Raw genomic sequence first — 17,092 nt, forward strand, 5'->3', positions numbered from 1 at the left:
GAATAGTTTTCTCCTGCTGCAGAATCAGAGGGACCCTCAGAGGAGGAAAGAACAGTTTTTCCAGAACCTGATCAGGGCTGACAAACTCAGAGACACCAGTCTCTTGCAATGAATGGGGCAGTGACGACAGGCTAATAAGATGTCAGCAAAGGGGACTTTCTTTCTTCACGGGGCTGAAGATGGGAACCTTCCCCACCCTAACACACTGGGTGTATTTTCCCTTCACCTTCTGCTGCCCTGTGACTATTGCTACTCAAAATGATGGGCCATGGCAGTGGGCTGCAGGAGCCATCTGCCTGGGTCATCTCTGCCAGCTTCACCTTGTGGCCTGGGTGGAAAGAAGCTGACCATCCTGGCCCCAGCGCTTAGGCGAGCAACGCTCCAGGTGAGAGCTGTCCTGTCTGCACGAGTCCAGCCAGGGGGTAGCAGCTACCCACCAAGGACAGACTCCGTATCTCTATGATCTGAGAATTGATTCCCTGAGATCAGGAGGCCTGAAATGAAGGCCCCCTCACTAGGAAGCTGCCGCCTGGACAGGGGCGACCAGCTGACTTTGCCCCTCTGGATCAGTGTGCTGCCGCCTGGTCCCAGGAATGGGGCTCCTGGGAGGCGATCTGACAATAGCAGAACGAGATCTCCTTTCTCCAACGGTGGTTCCACCTAGAGCTCCACCCGAGGGCTGGCCTCCGTGTCCCTTCTCCCTGAGAACTGGAAAGGCTGCCGGGCACGGTGACGGCTTCCCCTCGGGGTGCTCGGAGGCTGCCCAGCAGAGTGGGGTGCTGCTTTGGAGTCAGAGCTCCGGGCCCAGATTTCAGTTCGGCCACTCGCTCTGTAGCTTTAAGCTAGATGCTTCATCGCTCCAAGGTTTGATTTCCTCAGCTGTGGAGAGGGGTGTGATGACGTCACCTCACAGGTGCTGTGAAGATCATGAAACACCCAAGACGTGAAAGGGTCTTCCTGCCACCCTGACAGAGCCTCCTCCCCTCCGTCCCACAACCCCAGGCAGGGCTGCCACGCACCTTCCAGAAGTTAGAGGCCTGAAGACAGGCTCTCTCTAAGCTCTACCCCACCTGGCCACCTCTGGCCTGATAGCGGGCTGTTTGACAGATTCCCGTGGGAGCAGAGACATCTGCCGGCTGCCTCCCAAACACCTGGGATGACAGGTAGACAAGCCAGCACACTGGTCCTCGCAGCCATTCTCTCCTCCTCACCCCAACTTGAACCACAGCTCTGCTGGGGTGTCCACTGGCCTCGCCCAGGGTGGGCAGCCTCCGTGGGGTGGAAGCAGATTGCTCCACGGATCTGGCAGCGTATAAGCACAGCCAGAATCTGGGGCCCTGGCCAGTCTGGGAGCTGCACCCTCTTAGGCTTTCTCCATTTATCCCCATCAAGCCTCAGTGGCCTCAGCAATGGCTGCAGTTCTGAGCCCAGACTTTCCATTTGTGCTCAAGGGCAGATCAGATGATTGTCATCCACAAAGCAGTGACCTAGACCTTGGGGTATGTTTGTTCTTGCTGCAGGCTAACTTCTATTCACTCTCTCGCCAGCACAGGAGGGAGAGAAATCCTCACTGCAAGGACAGATCCCTCCTCAACCTCTGGCCCTTTGCTCCTTCAATTCTCCAGGCTCTGTTCTACCGGAATATTTTTTCTCAGCTAAACTCTTCTTTCACCTTCTTTCCCCCCGACACCGTAGAGGCTGCTTAAAGGTTTCCAACCCTTTTCACATCCTGGCAGAAGATAATTCACCTGTCAGGCTTACAGAGGTCACTGGAGGGGCTCGCTACTGGCCACGGGTGGCTGGCCCAGGGGCTTCAGGCTCTTTAGTTTCCACCAGCCTGTTCTGAAGGCTGAGGGATGATAATTGGCAAGGTCTGAATCCCACTTCGGGGCACCCAGCTTGGTACATGCGGGCTCAGAGAACGGACCTTTCAGGTATTGTGGGGTATCATGCCCAGCTGAAGCTGGATGACTTAATCTGCTCCTTCTCACACCCGAATATCCTCTTCCCTCCAGAGCTCGCACTGTGGCAATCAGCAGATACCCCGGGTTGGGAAGGTCTCTGAGTACAGCTGGGGTGACCAGCCACTCCAAGGTTCATTTTCACCCCAGAACTCCCATGCTCAGGCTGTAGAAGGAATGTAGCCCATCATTTTGAGTAGCAATAGCTGACTCTGTACTCAAGGATGGGGCTGGGCTGGGCCTCGCCCTGCGGGGCATAAGACCACCGTTGTTCTCATGATGAATGCTGCGAGACCCTTCCAAGCCCAAAGCTGAAACAGCGCAGGCTGGAAGCTGTGCTGTGCTCCAAGACAGAAATTTTTTTTTTTTTTTTTTTTTTTTTTGGTGTGCTACATGGCTTCCTGGATCTTTGTTCCCCAAACAGGGATTGAACCCTGGCCCTTGGCAGTGAAAGCGCCAAGTCCTAACCACTGGACTGCCAGGGAATTCCCAGAATGTGCATTTTATTTATTTATTTGTTTATTTTTGGCTGCGTTGGGTCTTCGTTGCTGTGCGCAGGCTTTCCCTAGTTGTGGAGAGCGGGGGCTACTCTTCATTGCAGTGCGCGGGTTTCTCATTCCAGTGGCTTCTCTTGTTGCGGAGCATGGGCTCTAGAGCGCAGGCCCAGTAGTTGTGGCGCACGGGCTTAGTTGCTCCACAGCATGTGGGATCTTTCCGGACCAGGGATCGAACCCGTGTCCCCTCCATTGGCAGGCGGATTCTTAACCACTGCGCCACCAGGGAAGCCCCAGAATGTTCATTTTTAAAATGCTCTCCTTGGGGCTTCCCTGGTGGCGCAGTGGTTGAGAGTCCGCCTGCCGATGCAGGGGACACGGGTTCGTGCCCCGGTCTGGGAGGGTCCCGCGTGCCGCGGAGCGGCTGGGCCCGTGAGCCATGGCCGCTGGGCTTGCGCGCCCGGAGCCTGTGCTCCGCAACGGGAGAGGCCGCGACAGTGAGAGGCCCGCGTACCACCAAAAAAAAAAAAAAAAAATGCTCTCCTTGGCACAGTGGATAGGACACCGCGCTCCCAATGCAGGGGGGCCTGGATTTGACCCCTGGTCAGGGAACTAGATCCCACATGCATGCCGCAACTAAGAGTTCGCATGCCACAGCTAAGGAGCCCACCTGCCCCAACTAAGACCTAGTGCAACCGAATAAATAAATATTTAAAAAAATAAAATGCTCTCCTTAAAGACGAAGGATGCAGAGGTGAGCAATGGGTAAGGGGTGAAAACACCAGGAGGAAAAGAAAGATGGTAACAGAGCACCATTGGAATAAGCTCAGGTGAACGGATCTGCACCCACCCCCAGCTCCTGCCACTTGTTTGGCCTCCCCTCTCAGGCCAGCACCTAAGCACCAAAGCTGGCTCCTCCCTTCGGCATGACCTGGCCCTCTGATCATCCTTGTCATTTTTCATTGCTTGGTTCAACCTTATAGGCCACACCACTAGTCCCTGAGCACGTCACCAAGCTCTCCAGCCACCCACCCACACTTTCATGTGCATTCTTCCCCCACCCTCATCTTCTCACAGTTGCCTCCTGCCCCTGCTCAAGAACCACACTGCTTCCAACAGGTTCTCAGAAGAGGGTCCGAATTAGGGAGCTCTCCTCTCCAACCTTCCTTACACACACATTCCTTCAGTTTTCCTTATTATTCCCCTACTTCAAATATTTCCAATAACACACACTGGGTCAAGGACCAACACCATAACAACCCGAGACTATTCTAATTTTGTGTCTCGGCCTGCTCCACTTTCTCCAAGCAGTAACTTCTACTTATTTATTTAGCTGTGCCAGGTCTTCACTGCAGCACTTGGGATCTTAAATTGTGGCATTCGAACTCTTAGTTGTGGCATGTGGGATCTAGTTCCCTGACCAGGGATCGAACCCATGCCCCCTGTGTTGGGAGCACGGAGTCTTAGCCACTGGACCACCAGGTAAGTCCCCAAGCAGTAACTTCTTAAAGCACAATCTTATCTGCCATTGTAGGTTTTGGCTAAGTATGGGATAAATCAGCACAATTCCAAGCCCTTCCCATATGACTCCAATATTTTATGAATAATGACGGCAATAGTTCTGGCAGCCTGGCTGGTGACTTGAATTTTGGCTCCACCATTTATTAGCTATGTTACCTACCCCCGTGATACTCCACATATGGTCTCAGCCGACCAAGAACACCTGGGAGCTTTAAAAAAAAAAAAAAACAGAATAAAGGCAGTATCTGAAGCTTCACCTCAGACCTACAGATTCAGATCTGCAGGAGATTCACATCCACATTGAAGTTTGAAAAACACTGGCCCAACGTGAGCCCGCTGCCTCACAAAATGATTTTATAACCAGTCATCAATTCAGGTCTGAGTGAAATAGACAAACCCCTTGGCACAGTACACAGAAGCCACTTGAAACACTGAGCAAATGATAAGATGGAAACTGCCAGCCTCCTGCATCCCACACTGGCCTTGAATAAGCAGAGCAAATATTTACTATGATACAGCTTGACACTGAAAACAGAAATATCACTTTTATTGACAAGATAGGGCCATAATGGGCAGCTCCACAGAACACAAATAAGACAGTCCCAAGACAAGAGTGTAAAATTACAGCAGACAGGTTAATATTCTTCATCCTCCTCTTCTCCCTCAACACTATCAGCTCCAACCTCCTCATAATCCTTCTCAAGGGCAGCCATGTCCTCACGGGCCTCAGAAAACTCTCCTTCCTCCATGCCCTCACCCACGTACCAGTGAACAAAGGCACGCTTGGCATACATCAGGTCAAACTTGTGGTCCAGGCGAGCCCAGGCCTCAGCGATGGCTGTGGTGTTGCTCAGCATGCACACAGCTCGCTGTACTTTGGCCAGGTCTCCACCAGGTACCACAGTGGGAGGCTGGTAATTAATGCCAACCTTGAAGCCAGTGGGGCACCAGTCCACAAACTGGATGGTACGCTTGGTCTTGATGGTGGCAATGGCAGCATTGACATCTTTGGGAACCACATCGCCACGGTACAACAGGCAGCAAGCCATGTATTTACCATGGCGAGGGTCGCATTTCACCATCTGGTTGGCTGGCTCAAAGCAAGCATTGGTGATCTCTGCTACAGAAAGCTGTTCATGGTAGGCTTTCTCAGCAGAGATGACAGGGGCATATGTGGCCAGAGGGAAGTGGATGCGGGGATAGGGCACCAGGTTGGTCTGGAATTCTGTCAGATCAACATTCAGGGCTCCATCAAATCGCAGGGAAGCGGTGATGGAGGACACAATCTGGCTCATAAGGCGGTTAAGATTCGTGTATGATGGGCGCTCAATGTCGAGGTTTCTACGACAGATGTCATAGATGGCCTCGTTGTCTACCATGAAGGCACAATCAGAGTGCTCCAGGGTGGTGTGGGTGGTGAGGATGGAGTTGTAGGGCTCAACTACAGCTGTGGAAATCTGAGGGGCTGGGTAAACGGAGAACTCCAGCTTGGACTTCTTGCCATAATCGACAGAGAGACGTTCCATCAGCAGGGAGGTGAACCCAGAACCAGTTCCCCCACCAAAGCTGCGGAAAACCAAGAAGCCCTGAAGGCCTGTGCACTGGTCAGCCTAAGAAAGAAAGGAGTTTTAATTTTAGCCTTGGTGAAAGGTGCAATGACTTCTTTGAATTCCATAATCACATCGACTGAGATCTTTAAAAAAATCTTCTGAACAATACTGCTAAGAAAGCAGTCCTAAAGAGCTTCTAAGTGCTAAGTGATTCAGAGAAACTTTTCACAATCAACTCTTGGGAGCTGGAGGGAGGGGATCTGTTAAAAGGCTATTTTAAATGAACTGTTTTCACTTCTGCAGGCAGAGGAATCATGAGGTCTGAAATGGATGCAGGGCTCAAGTTTTGGTGACTGGGAGGGCAACCTCTGGTGCCCTTGCTGTGACCGCAGAACAAAGGCAACCTCTTATCAGTTGGAGAGCTACCAACAGCAGGCCTGGGACCACCAGCCCCGTACAATGGATGTCTGACAGATTTCGGCAGCTGCCTTCTGAGCTGGAACACAACAGAATAGCCAAGATCCAATGCCCTGGTGCTGGAGTAAGGCCGGGTCTGGATCTGGCTCTACCCGTTCCTTGCCGTGTGACTTTGACCAAATTCATTTCTTAATCTCAGTTTTCTCATTTATTAAATGAGGAGAATAGTAACCTACTTCGGGTTGTTGGGAATTAAATTAGTATCCGGAACAGTGCTCAGCACAGCAAGCACTCATTATCAGAAAGTCTATTCATTCTGGGAAAGGCCATTTACTGTCACAATTCCATGTTCCTGTGTCATTGGGGCTTTCCGCCACTTAACTGAGCTATTCTGACTATTGTATGAAAGGATGATTTTGTCCATTTCAAACAAAGTATTCTGTTGACAATCTTCACTTCTCAAGGTGCCCAGAGATTTGTGGACATTCTCTACTGAGCCCCCAGTTCACTTCTCCTGTGGGTCCATACTCTGAATGAGATCAATGCCAGGGCAGGCCCTAGTCTACCAATTTCACCCATTAAGCCTCATGTGGACACAGTAATAACAGCAAGGACAAATGCAATTGTTTTGGTAGTTAATGAACTTCACTCCAGAACCCTCAATGGCTTTTACTACGTTTACCTGTCCCTAAAGGCAGGTCCTGATTTCCAAGTCAGTACTTGTAGCTGAAGCTTGATTTGCAAACATAGGAACCATTAGCCCAGTTCTGCTGGGAAGACGATGATAAACATCTGAAAAAGTATGAAGCCATGAATGATGTAAGGCCATTCTTTTCAAAATAGACCAGTTGTTGCTGGGCTTAGCATAATGTGACTTTCCCGACAAGCTATTCCACCCAGGCCTTCATTCTTGATTTTTAATTACTTACAAGCTGCCCACATGCCTAAGGAGCAGAGTCATCTGATTGCCAGACTCTTAATTAAAATGATGCGAACAGAACACTTAGCAACTTTACCGATGTGAATAGTTGCCTTAGATTTTTCTGCCACAGGGCCAGTCCACACTGCCCTGATCTCTAGTAGAAAAACGAGGGTACTGCTTTTTTGTGATTATTATCTTAATACTTTCAAAGTTCCAATGACTCATACTTGCTTCTGTAACAAGGGAGCTCCATTGACTCCACTTTCAGTGTTGATGGAATTTTCCAGTGTCAGCTATTTCTAGTCAGTGTTACACTGGCTTCTTTTGCTGTGAACTTTCTGTAATGACATGTCAGCAGTCCAATTTTTATGAATTTGATCAACGAGTTACATGTCAGTCAGCCACCTACTCACTGTGACTAGGATGACCTAAAAAGGGATGTCTCGGCCTGAAGCTGGGAAGCTGCCTGATTAATATGAACAAGGATATTTAATGGTCTTAAATGTCAGTAAAACGGTTAAGGTGTCCTGGTACTCACCTTGACTTCAGGTAAACTGCCCTCACTGAATGAGCAATTGCCCAAATCTGCCTTGTAAGACACAGAAAGAGGCAAAAGAAGACTATCCCCACCCCACATAGTTGTCCCATAGCTCAGGACCATCTGGTTCAGAAGTCCAGTTATTTAGTGGGCAGTGTAAAGTTCATTTTAGTGTGCAAAGAGTGATTCTTGCAGTTTGGTCTCTCAAAACTGTAAGAGAAAACTCTCATCTACTTTAAATAAAGTACTGTGTTTACCAGTTTCCGAACTCGGTCCAAGACGAGGTCAATGACCTCCTTGCCAATGGTGTAGTGACCTCGGGCATAGTTATTGGCAGCATCTTCCTTGCCTGTGATGAGCTGCTCGGGGTGGAAGAGCTGGCGGTAGGTGCCAGTGCGAACTTCATCTGGAAAAGGAAAATGAAGCAGCCACCCATCAGTAACAACCTGCACAAGTCTGCTTGACCCCAGGGCATCAGTGGAGCCCCCAGGATACACCTCCTGTTCCGGACCCCCGGGATCTCATTGGGGTTACTGAGGTCAACTCACCAATGACCGTGGGTTCCAGGTCTACAAACACTGCCCTGGGCACATGTTTGCCAGCGCCTGTCTCACTGAAGAAGGTGTTGAAGGAGTCATCTCCTCCCCCAATAGTCTTGTCACTTGGCATCTGGCCATTAGGCTGGATGCCGTGTTCCAGGCAGTAGAGCTCCCAGCAGGCATTGCCGATCTGGACACCAGCCTGGCCAACGTGGATGGAGATGCACTCACGCTGTGAGAGGAAGAAAGGAAATGTCAGAACATGACACATCAGATGGGACATTTAGTAATGATTCACTGTAAATGACTATTAACCTTCAGAAGAGATCAGCACCTTTCTGGAGGCCACTCCTGCCCAGGGACTATTTCACAAGCAACAGCCTAACTCAGAGAAAATGCTTTGGAAAACCACAGATATGTTAATGAACTACTAGGCAAGACCAGAGACCAGACCTTCGCTTTGTAGCCACATTAGATGTTCAAGGTCAGGTTTCTACCTTCAGAATGATACAAGCTGCTCTAGCAATAGATTTTCCCCAACTCCTGGGAAATATGCCTTCTGATTCCTTAAAGGCATGCAAAATTCCTCCTTCCAGCTGATTCATTCTCCGTATGACTGTGTAACTAGAGCTCATTCTGGTCCCTCTTTAATCCTATTCTTTAAAGAGAAGAGCTTCCGCCTCTCCCTTTAAAACCAGCTTAAACCAGCAAACTACAGCCATATGACTCGTGGAGAAAACACCAGATAAGCAGCAGTTACCTGTATTTTAAAAACTGTGGTCAGAGGCAGCCTTTTAACCCTGTGGAAGAATTTAATCTTAAGGAAAAACATTTTCCTTCACTATCAATGCATCTTGAGGGGAGAGTGGTGGGGAAGGTGGGAGGGGGACGGAGACACATGGTAATAAAAGCTAGAAGTGTCACCAAGACTTTATTAATAGTTTAAGAAATTAGCTGTCTTCTAGTAGAATGTACATATATCTCTGGCAACGTGGGGGAAAAGTCTTAAAATTTCACAATTGTAACGATGTTAGGATGTTACCAAACTCATTTCTGCTTAGTAAAATAAGGCAGTGAACACAGAATCTACACCCACAGACTTAAGAGAAAAAACAAAAAAAGGATTTTTATTGTATTTCCATCATAAATCAGATTAGCGGTTTTGGAGACAGAGGTCTTTCACATATCAACACCAAATATCTCCCATTACATTCTCTCCAAATAAGAGGGTTTCAAGTTTTTAAAAACTGCTTATAGGAATCTAGTTAAAGAAAATTCAACACCACCTAAGATCTCAAAGGGCCTAGCTTCATAACCCAAGATAAAACCCCCAATCACTCACAATCTTTGATTTATGGTCCCCTCCTTCTCACCTACACTCCCCATAAAACAATCATGGTCTGCTGGCCTCATCAGCAAGTTCACTGTTACCTGCCTCTACTTGCCCAGCTCTAGGGCCGTGGGAGAAAGGGGAGTTGTTTGTTCTAATGAACCCATGACTATTTAAAACTGCATCATGTTTACCTTTAACTGGACTTTGGACATTCCACAGCCCTAGAAAGGAGAGAACCAGAGATCTGTCCATGACAGCCCCAGGCCCCAGGGAGATAAAGTATCTGAGATGATCCTGTCATTCTAATGAAGCACTTCTACTGAAGCCTTCTGAGTTTCTTTCATTGCGCAACAGTATGGTTTAGACTGTGGCCACTGCTTGCCCTCCACTCTCCCCTGGCCACTCGGGAGATGAAGTGAGACACCGGTGATGGAATCATTTAGTCTAGCCTTAACTGGATAAGCAGCCCCTGTCCCTTGTTTAAAAACAAAAAAACTATTAATCTAACCAGTATATGCCTAAATAGGTCTGCTGCTACCGCTGCTCTCCTGCCCTTTAAACAGTCCCACTTCTTACGTTCTTTTTTTTTTTCTTCTTCTTTTTTATTGGGGTATAGTTGTTTTACCCCACTACTTTCTGAAACATGTTTTTACCAGTATCTTTTTGGTCTTGCCTGGTAAAAAGCACTCAAGCAAGTTGTTACAGTCATACATACGTTTGATAACTGTGGTAATCCCTAAAGAGGTAACTATTTATTCACTGCATTGCTTTTTAAAAAGATATTATTTTGAAACATCTGATACACACGGCCTACTTTAGGTAGACTTCCAACAGATATTTCCTCAGATACTTGTTTCCAATACCTCTGGAAGCTATATAGAAAATACTCAAGTTGTGTGTAATTTGAAGTTTCTTTAAAACTGAGAATACTTTGTCAGTACTAGTTTACTCTGTGACTTTATAAGAAAATCTCTCTTTATGGACTTTTTTTTTTTTAAACCTGTAAGTAGAAAGCTTCAGCTATAAACACCCCACTAAATTAACACGAGAAATGCAGGATTAAACAACGTGACAGTAATTCCCTTCAAAGGAGGAGCCTGCCTACATCCCTCCAGGTGGATTGGTGCGAACGGAAGCGCTCCCCCCACCGCACCCCACCCCGGCCCGGCCACAGGTGAGGATGGGTGCGAACAGAAGCGCTCCCCAGAGCCCGACAACAGGTGAGGATGGTGCAATTGAAAGCTCTCGCCAGAGTCTGGCCACAGATGACTCAGCAGCGAGTCATAGGGCGCTGGAAAGGCAACGCCTACCATGCGGGAGCACACGAGATGCTCCAGTGCGAAAGTGAGATCATTGGGGGAAATGGGAGGGATTTTCAGGTTTCATAAGTCATTGGGAGCCAGTGTGAAGGCTCCCTGGCCTTCCTGGGGCGGTAGCGGGCCCTGGGGGGGATGGGTGCCCTCTATCTAGGATCAAATAAATGGGCTTTCCACTTCCACCGAGGGCAGTGCCCAGGCCGTGTCTTCGAGCCGGTAGAGGGGTCTCCCGGGTGAACTCGGCTTTCCGCAAGGCCACCAGAAGCCAGTTTGCCTGGAGGCGTCCGGAACGTGGCCCCACGTGGACTGGGGTCCCGACGCCCCTTCGGACTCCGCACTCTCCCCCCAACGCCACCACCCGGGGACCCCACTCACCATGACTGAGACTTGTAGGGTTCTGCGGGGCTGGAGGAGGCGAGGGAACGTCCACGAAGCTCTCCCACTGACAGACTACCAAGGAGTCCGGGGGAGAAATAGTGAGAGGGAAGGCGGCCCCGAGGGATCCTATATACTCCTGGCCACGTGTCGGAAGGGCGGGCACCGGACCCGCCCTGGCCTCCGCGGCCCCGCCTCCGAGCCCAAGGTCCCCGGCCGGATGCCCGATTTTACCCTGCCCGCGGAGAGAGGAGGGGCGCGTGGCGCTGATTGGTAGGTTCAAAAGTTCGAAACGAACTCTACGGAACAAGCCAGAAGAACCCGGAAGGGGAGGGGGCATCCTGGGGCCGGAGAACGGGCCTGTGGGGTGGGAAGGAGGGTGGACACGGTGACTGGAAGGAGAAGGGAGGCGAAGCGTCTGCACAGTCCTCAGTAGGTGCGGGAGGCGTCAGGGGGCAACGCCTAAGCGAAAAAAGGCACCGAGTTAAAGGGAGCCCCGGCGGGAGCCCCAGGAGCGTGGCTCCTCCCGCTGCCTGCTCCGACCCCGGGGCCCCAGACCCCGGACCCTGGAGGGGCGGCCCGGCAAAACAGCTCCCCAGCGGGCCCGGCCTACGCGGAGCTCCGGCGCCCGCTCCCCTCGCAGCTGAGGGACTTCCAAGAGAAGGGCTGGCTCCCCATTCCAGGTCCTAATTACCATGAACCGGCCCGAAGCCCTTTTTCTCACCATTTTTTTTTTTAATTTTTCTTGTTATAAAAATATGGAACGCTTCACGAATTTGCGTGTCATCCTTGCGCAGGGGCCATGCTAATCTTCTCTGTATCGTTCCAATTTTAGTATATGTGCTGCCGAAGCGAGCACTAATCACCTTTTTTTGTTGCTTTTCTTTATTCATTTTCCTACCTTTTTATTTATTTATTTATTCATTCATTTATTTATTTATTTACCTACCTTCTTTTAAATGAACCTTGTGGTTCCTAACAGCAACCTCCTTCCACTTGGTGCAAAAGCAGGTTTGTTGTTGTTTTGTTTTTCAGTTCATTATAATATTAGCTTTTATTCTTCGATTGCGTACTATTCAGAGTTGCTTGTTTTTCAGACTATATTAATCACATTTCATCCATTGGACAAACCCTGTGAGTTATCCCCATTTTACAGATGAGGAAACTAGGGCTTAGAGGAATTAAACTAGTTGAAGATCACACAGCTGGAGTGGTGGGGCTCTTGGCCCTTGGGCCCTCACTACCTTGTACTACCTCATCCTAAATATACCACTCTTGTTATGGAACCCAAGTTCCTGTGTCCCAGGCACACTGAGGCCAAACAAACTAGAACATGGGAGTTTGGAGCACAGGTAGATTTATTACAAGGGCTAAGCAACAACAGATGGCTGGTGCTCGAAAGACCAGAACTACCCAATTGCTTCCAGGCAAGGGCGTTTACAGACTGTTGGAGGGAATTCCCTGGTAAGGGAAAAGAATCTGAAAAAAAAAATTAGATGTATATGTATGTATAACTGAATCACTTTGCTGTACACCTGAAACACAACATTGTAAATCAACTATACTTCAATTGAAAAGAAAGAAAGAAAAGAGAGGAAGATAACAAAAATGACTGAATAGTAGAATATGTTACAGGGCTTTTTCCTGAAGAAGAAAAAGGCAAAATAGGTTTTGGATACTGAATAAGGCAGAAGTCAAGATACACTCCAACTCATCCACACAAAACGGAGGCTGTGGAAATATGTGCAGAGATTCCTTTTCAAATTACAGTACATAGTTCATTCATCAAGTGCTCACTGAGCACCTATTGTGTGGCAGGATATTCTGAAATCTGGAATAACTAGCATCTTAGTCTGTTGCTAGATATTTTAGTCTAATTAGTGCTTTCCAACTTTTTAATTCATTCCACAAATATATATTTAGCACAGTTTCTAGGTGCTTGGAAAAAAGTTTGTGAACAAAACTGACAGATCTCTGCCTCATGGAGTGAATGTTCTAGAGGAGGATAGGGAAGAAAGATAAACAATGAACATAATAAGTAAACTATATAATTTGTTAGAAGGTGACGAGTGCTATGGAAAAACAGCGCAAAGTAAAGTGGAATGAGAGTGTTGGGAAGGGAGAATGTGGGAGGAGGTTGCTATGTAAACAAGATGGTCAAGGTTAGCCTTAATGATAAGTGAGATTTGAACAAAGACTTGAAGGTCCTGAGGGGCTAGCCAAAGTAGCTACCTGGGAGAAGAGTGGTCCCAGAACATGGAGCAGCTGCACCAAAGGCCCCCAGGCAAGAGTGTTCCTGGAAGGAAGAGCAGGGATGCCAGCTTGGCTGGAAGAGATGAATAGTAGGAGATGAGGGTTGGAGAGGCAATGGGAGCCAGATCTTGTAGCTTCATGTAAACCACTACAAAGTCCTGTGGTTTTAACCCTGACACGGGGAGCCTATGTAGGGTTCAAAACATTGTAGGGACATGACCTGACTACCTTCTTTTTTTTTTTAATATCCCTCTGGTGTTGTGTTGAGAATAGATTATAGGAGGGCACAGGTAGAAGCAGGATGATAACTCACTGCAGTAATCCTTCTGAGAGATGATGGGGACTCAGACCAGAGTGGTAGCAGAGGAAGTGGCGAAGAGTGGTTAGAGCTGGCTACATTCTGAAGATAGGGCCAGAAAGATTTCCTGAAGGCTCACATGTGAGGGAAAGAGAAGCCAAGGATTACTCCAGGATTTTAGCCTGGTTGAGTAAGATGGTTTTGCCATCAACAGATGCAAAATGTTGGGAATGGGGTAGGCTTGGAGGGGGATGACATGAGTGGTTTGTCTTTGGTCATGTTAAGTCCAGATGTTGATGTCCACGTAGAGGTGGAGACGCCCAGGGTATAGCTAGATATGAAAGTCTGGATCTCAAGGGAGAGAGATCTGGGTAGAGATATACTTCTAAGTTCCATCCTAAAGTTATGACATGGGGCGAGATCACTAAGGGAATGACTGTAGAAATAGGAGAGAAGAGGACCAAGGATTGAGTTCTGGGAGAGGAAGCAGACACCATGAAGGACACTGAGAAGGAACAGCCAATGAGTTAGGAGGAAACCTGAGAGTGTGAGGTACTGGAAAGCAAGCAAGGAGTGATCAGCAGTGTCATATGCTACCAATAGGCCAAGCAAGAGAACTCAGAAATGACCACTGGATTTAGGCACATAGAAGTCACTAGTAATTTACAGACAGTTCTGGGTGTACTCTGATGCTTTTGCAAAAATGTTCCTATAAAAGGGTTTCATCTTCAAGGAATTCATGGAAGAGACTCTGACAAGTACAGGTTTCTGGAAACTGACTATACTAATGAACTGAATGAATAAGCATTTTCAGAACTCTAATGGAAAACTGATGAATTCATAAAAGTGCTAAATTGAAAAAAAAATTAATTACATGGGATTGAGTGAACTGATGATGATGATTATAACTTTTGTGACCTTCTGTTTGAAAAAAAATCCCACAAGGACTCAGAGGCAAAAATACACAAATCAATTTTCACTGCAAAGTAAAGGAGCTGTTACAGTGGAGGATTACTGGACTGAATATCAATATTATGACATAGTATGAGTGTGTTTCGTGTTTGGTAATTGCAATCCTTGTTGCTTTTGTTGTGGTCATCCATTTACAATGCTTGGTGTCAGTTTATTTATCTCTTGTGAAAATAAAATACAGTGTGTGTGTGAAAAAAAAGAAAAGAAAAAGAAGTCACTAGTAACCTGGATGGGAATAGTTCAGTGTGGTAATTTTCAAATAATAGGCATTTTATTTTATTTATTTATTTATTATTTAGTTATTTATTTTTTGCGGTATGCGGGCCTCTCACTGTTGTGGCCTCTCCCGTTGCGGAGTACAGGCTCCGGCCGCGCAGGCTCAGCGGCCACGGCTCACGGGCCTAGCCACTCCGCGGCATGTGGGATCTTCCCAGACCGGGGCATAAACCCGCGTCACCTGCATCGGCAGGCGGACTCTCAACCACTGTGCCACCAGGGAAGCCCGGCATTTTAGTTTTAGATTCTGTTTTCATATGACTCATTAACGAAGTACTTTATTTTTCTTCCTCTAACTCCCTACCTCCTCATATTCAAGCAAATTGCCCCTGAGGAAACACACTATGTTTAAGGGCTTTGCAGTCCTGATTACTTCAGTTTGGATTCTGGCTTTTTTTGGTTTTGTTTTCTAGCTGTGGGTCCTTGAGCAAATTTCTTAATGTCTCTAAATCTCCTCCCTTATAAAATGGGGATAATATATAATTCATAGGTGGATACACTGTTGTGAGGGCTAAATGAGATACATAATACGGAATACATACACGTAGTAAAGGACTAAGTGGTACTAAGGTGGTGGTGGTAGACAAAATTAGAGATGACTATTCATCCTCTTGCATTTTAAAATCATTTTAAGGACTTCCCTGGTGGTGCAGTGGTCAAGAATCCGCCTGCCAATGCAGAGGACACGGGTTCGAGCCCTGGTCCGGGAAGATCCCACATGCCGCGGAGCAACCAAGCCCATGCGCCACAACTACTGAGCCTGCACTCTAGAGCCCGCCAGCCACAACTACTGAGCCCTCGTGCCACAACTACTGAAGCCCACGCACATAGAGCCTGTGCTCTGCAACAAGGGAAGCCACCGCAATGAGAAGCCCACGCACCCCAACGAAGAGCAGCCCGCGCTCACCACAACTAGAGAAAGCCCACGTACAGCAACGAAGACCCAACGCAGCCATAAATTAATTAATTAATTAATTTAAAAATCATTTTAAACATTGGGATCCATATTTAAGTTTTCTTCCCCCTGCTAGGTTTTTTTTTGGGGGGGGGTGGGGAATCTTTTTCCTGGGTGGACAGTTAAAACTTTAACCTCTACGTAAACAGGTCTTTATGGGTCTAAAAATTACTAAGTGAGGAGAGGCTTACTTTCTAGTTGACAGTTTTCAGAATTCACCACAAACATGTTGAGTTAGTAACAGAGCCAGTGCTCTGCCATTTTTGGCAATATAACTTTGGACAGGCATTTCTCCTCCTTGGACCCCAGGCTTTGTGTGTGCAATATGAGGAGAATGGACAGGGTCATCTCTAAGGCCTCTTCCAGCCCTAATATTCTGTAATACTGTGACTTGAGACTTCTGCTGTACATGTGAGCTGTACAAAAATGAGCAAAGTCAAAAACATGCTTCATTCAGTCCGGGTCTTCTAAGAATTACCAGTACATTAGATACATACTTATACATGGGGCTTTTGTTGGAGTCTTACAATGCTTTAGGGAAAGAAGTGTTGCATATCTACTCTGGCCCAGGGGAGCTTGGGCTTTAAATTTTATTTATTTATTTTATTTATTTATTTTTGGCTGCGTTGGGTCTTCCTTGCTGCGTGCGTACTTTCTCCAGTTGCGGCGAGCGGGGGCTACTCTTCGTTGCGGTGTGTGGGCTTCTCATTGCGGTGGCTTCTCTTGTTGCGGAGCACAGGCTCTAGGCACGCAGAGCTTGGGCTTTAAATCACTGCATATAGGATGTCCACAACATTAGTAAAGAGAAAAGAATATAGATATAACCAAACCTTAGGTTTTCTTCAGTCTAACTTCTGATTGCTATGCTAGGATTCCAGTAATACTGAAGAATTTATCTTGGTCCAGTTACAAATTACATGTTACAAATAATAATGGCATGGGGATATTTTGTGCTCATATAGCAATTTAGAACAAAATATTTTCTATTCCAATAGTGCCTTGAAAGAGTTTTCAAAAATAAGTTTTTAACAAGTGTATTTATTTGGAACTGTGGGAAATAAGGTCCTGAGACTTGAAATAATTTACCTTGAACCACAAGAGGTGGAACCCAGAACAAACGCCTACTATGGCAGTTGCCTCTTTTACTTCTTGGCCCTACATTAGCCTGCTACTGCTCTAGTTCACAAGGAAAGGATGTCCTAGAAAAGCCACTTGTTGAATTTTTCTTAAGGCAGGCTAACATGACAAGAAAAAAGGGAATTTGTCCTACTTTCAAGACCGCCAAAGGGCAGCTAGGACTCCTTATTGCAGTTAGAGTCAGCCACCTTCTTTATGACAAGCATTTAAAAACGTGTATATTTTCAAGCAGTTT

General features: G+C 47.3%; 1 protein-coding gene across 2 annotated transcripts; it reads right to left on the bottom strand.

The window, feature by feature from the left end:
- Positions 1-3,592: 3,592 nt before the first annotated feature.
- Positions 3,593-11,125, bottom strand: LOC307194276 (tubulin alpha-1C chain). 2 transcript variants are annotated; one of them, XM_079937295.1, is made up of 4 exons: positions 10,967-11,125; positions 7,952-8,174; positions 7,661-7,809; positions 3,593-5,586 (listed from the first exon to the last, which is right to left on the bottom strand). In XM_079937295.1, exons 1-4 carry the CDS (start codon positions 10,967-10,969, stop codon positions 4,612-4,614), a joined length of 1,350 nt encoding a protein of 449 aa, XP_079793421.1. In that variant the 5' UTR covers positions 10,970-11,125; the 3' UTR covers positions 3,593-4,611. The 2 variants fall into 2 exon arrangements, with proteins under 2 accessions (XP_079793421.1, XP_079793422.1); XM_079937296.1 differs by lacking the exons at positions 7,661-7,809; positions 7,952-8,174; positions 10,967-11,125 and adding an exon at positions 6,626-6,707 and having other exon boundaries at positions 4,475-5,586.
- Positions 11,126-17,092: the final 5,967 nt, after the last annotated feature.

This window comes from Stenella coeruleoalba (assembly GCF_951394435.1).
Source record: "Stenella coeruleoalba genome assembly, chromosome: 11".
Classification (NCBI taxonomy): Eukaryota; Metazoa; Chordata; class Mammalia; order Artiodactyla; family Delphinidae; genus Stenella; species Stenella coeruleoalba.

Bases quoted from the DNA above. Each gene is read 5' to 3' on its own strand.
- LOC307194276 (XM_079937295.1), bottom strand. The intron at 7,810-7,951 runs GTGAGTTGACCT...TTCCTTTTCCAG, and splicing joins CCTGGAACCCACGGTCATTG to ATGAAGTTCGCACTGGCACC. The intron at 5,587-7,660 runs GTAAACACAGTA...TTTCTTTCTTAG, and splicing joins TGGACCGAGTTCGGAAACTG to GCTGACCAGTGCACAGGCCT.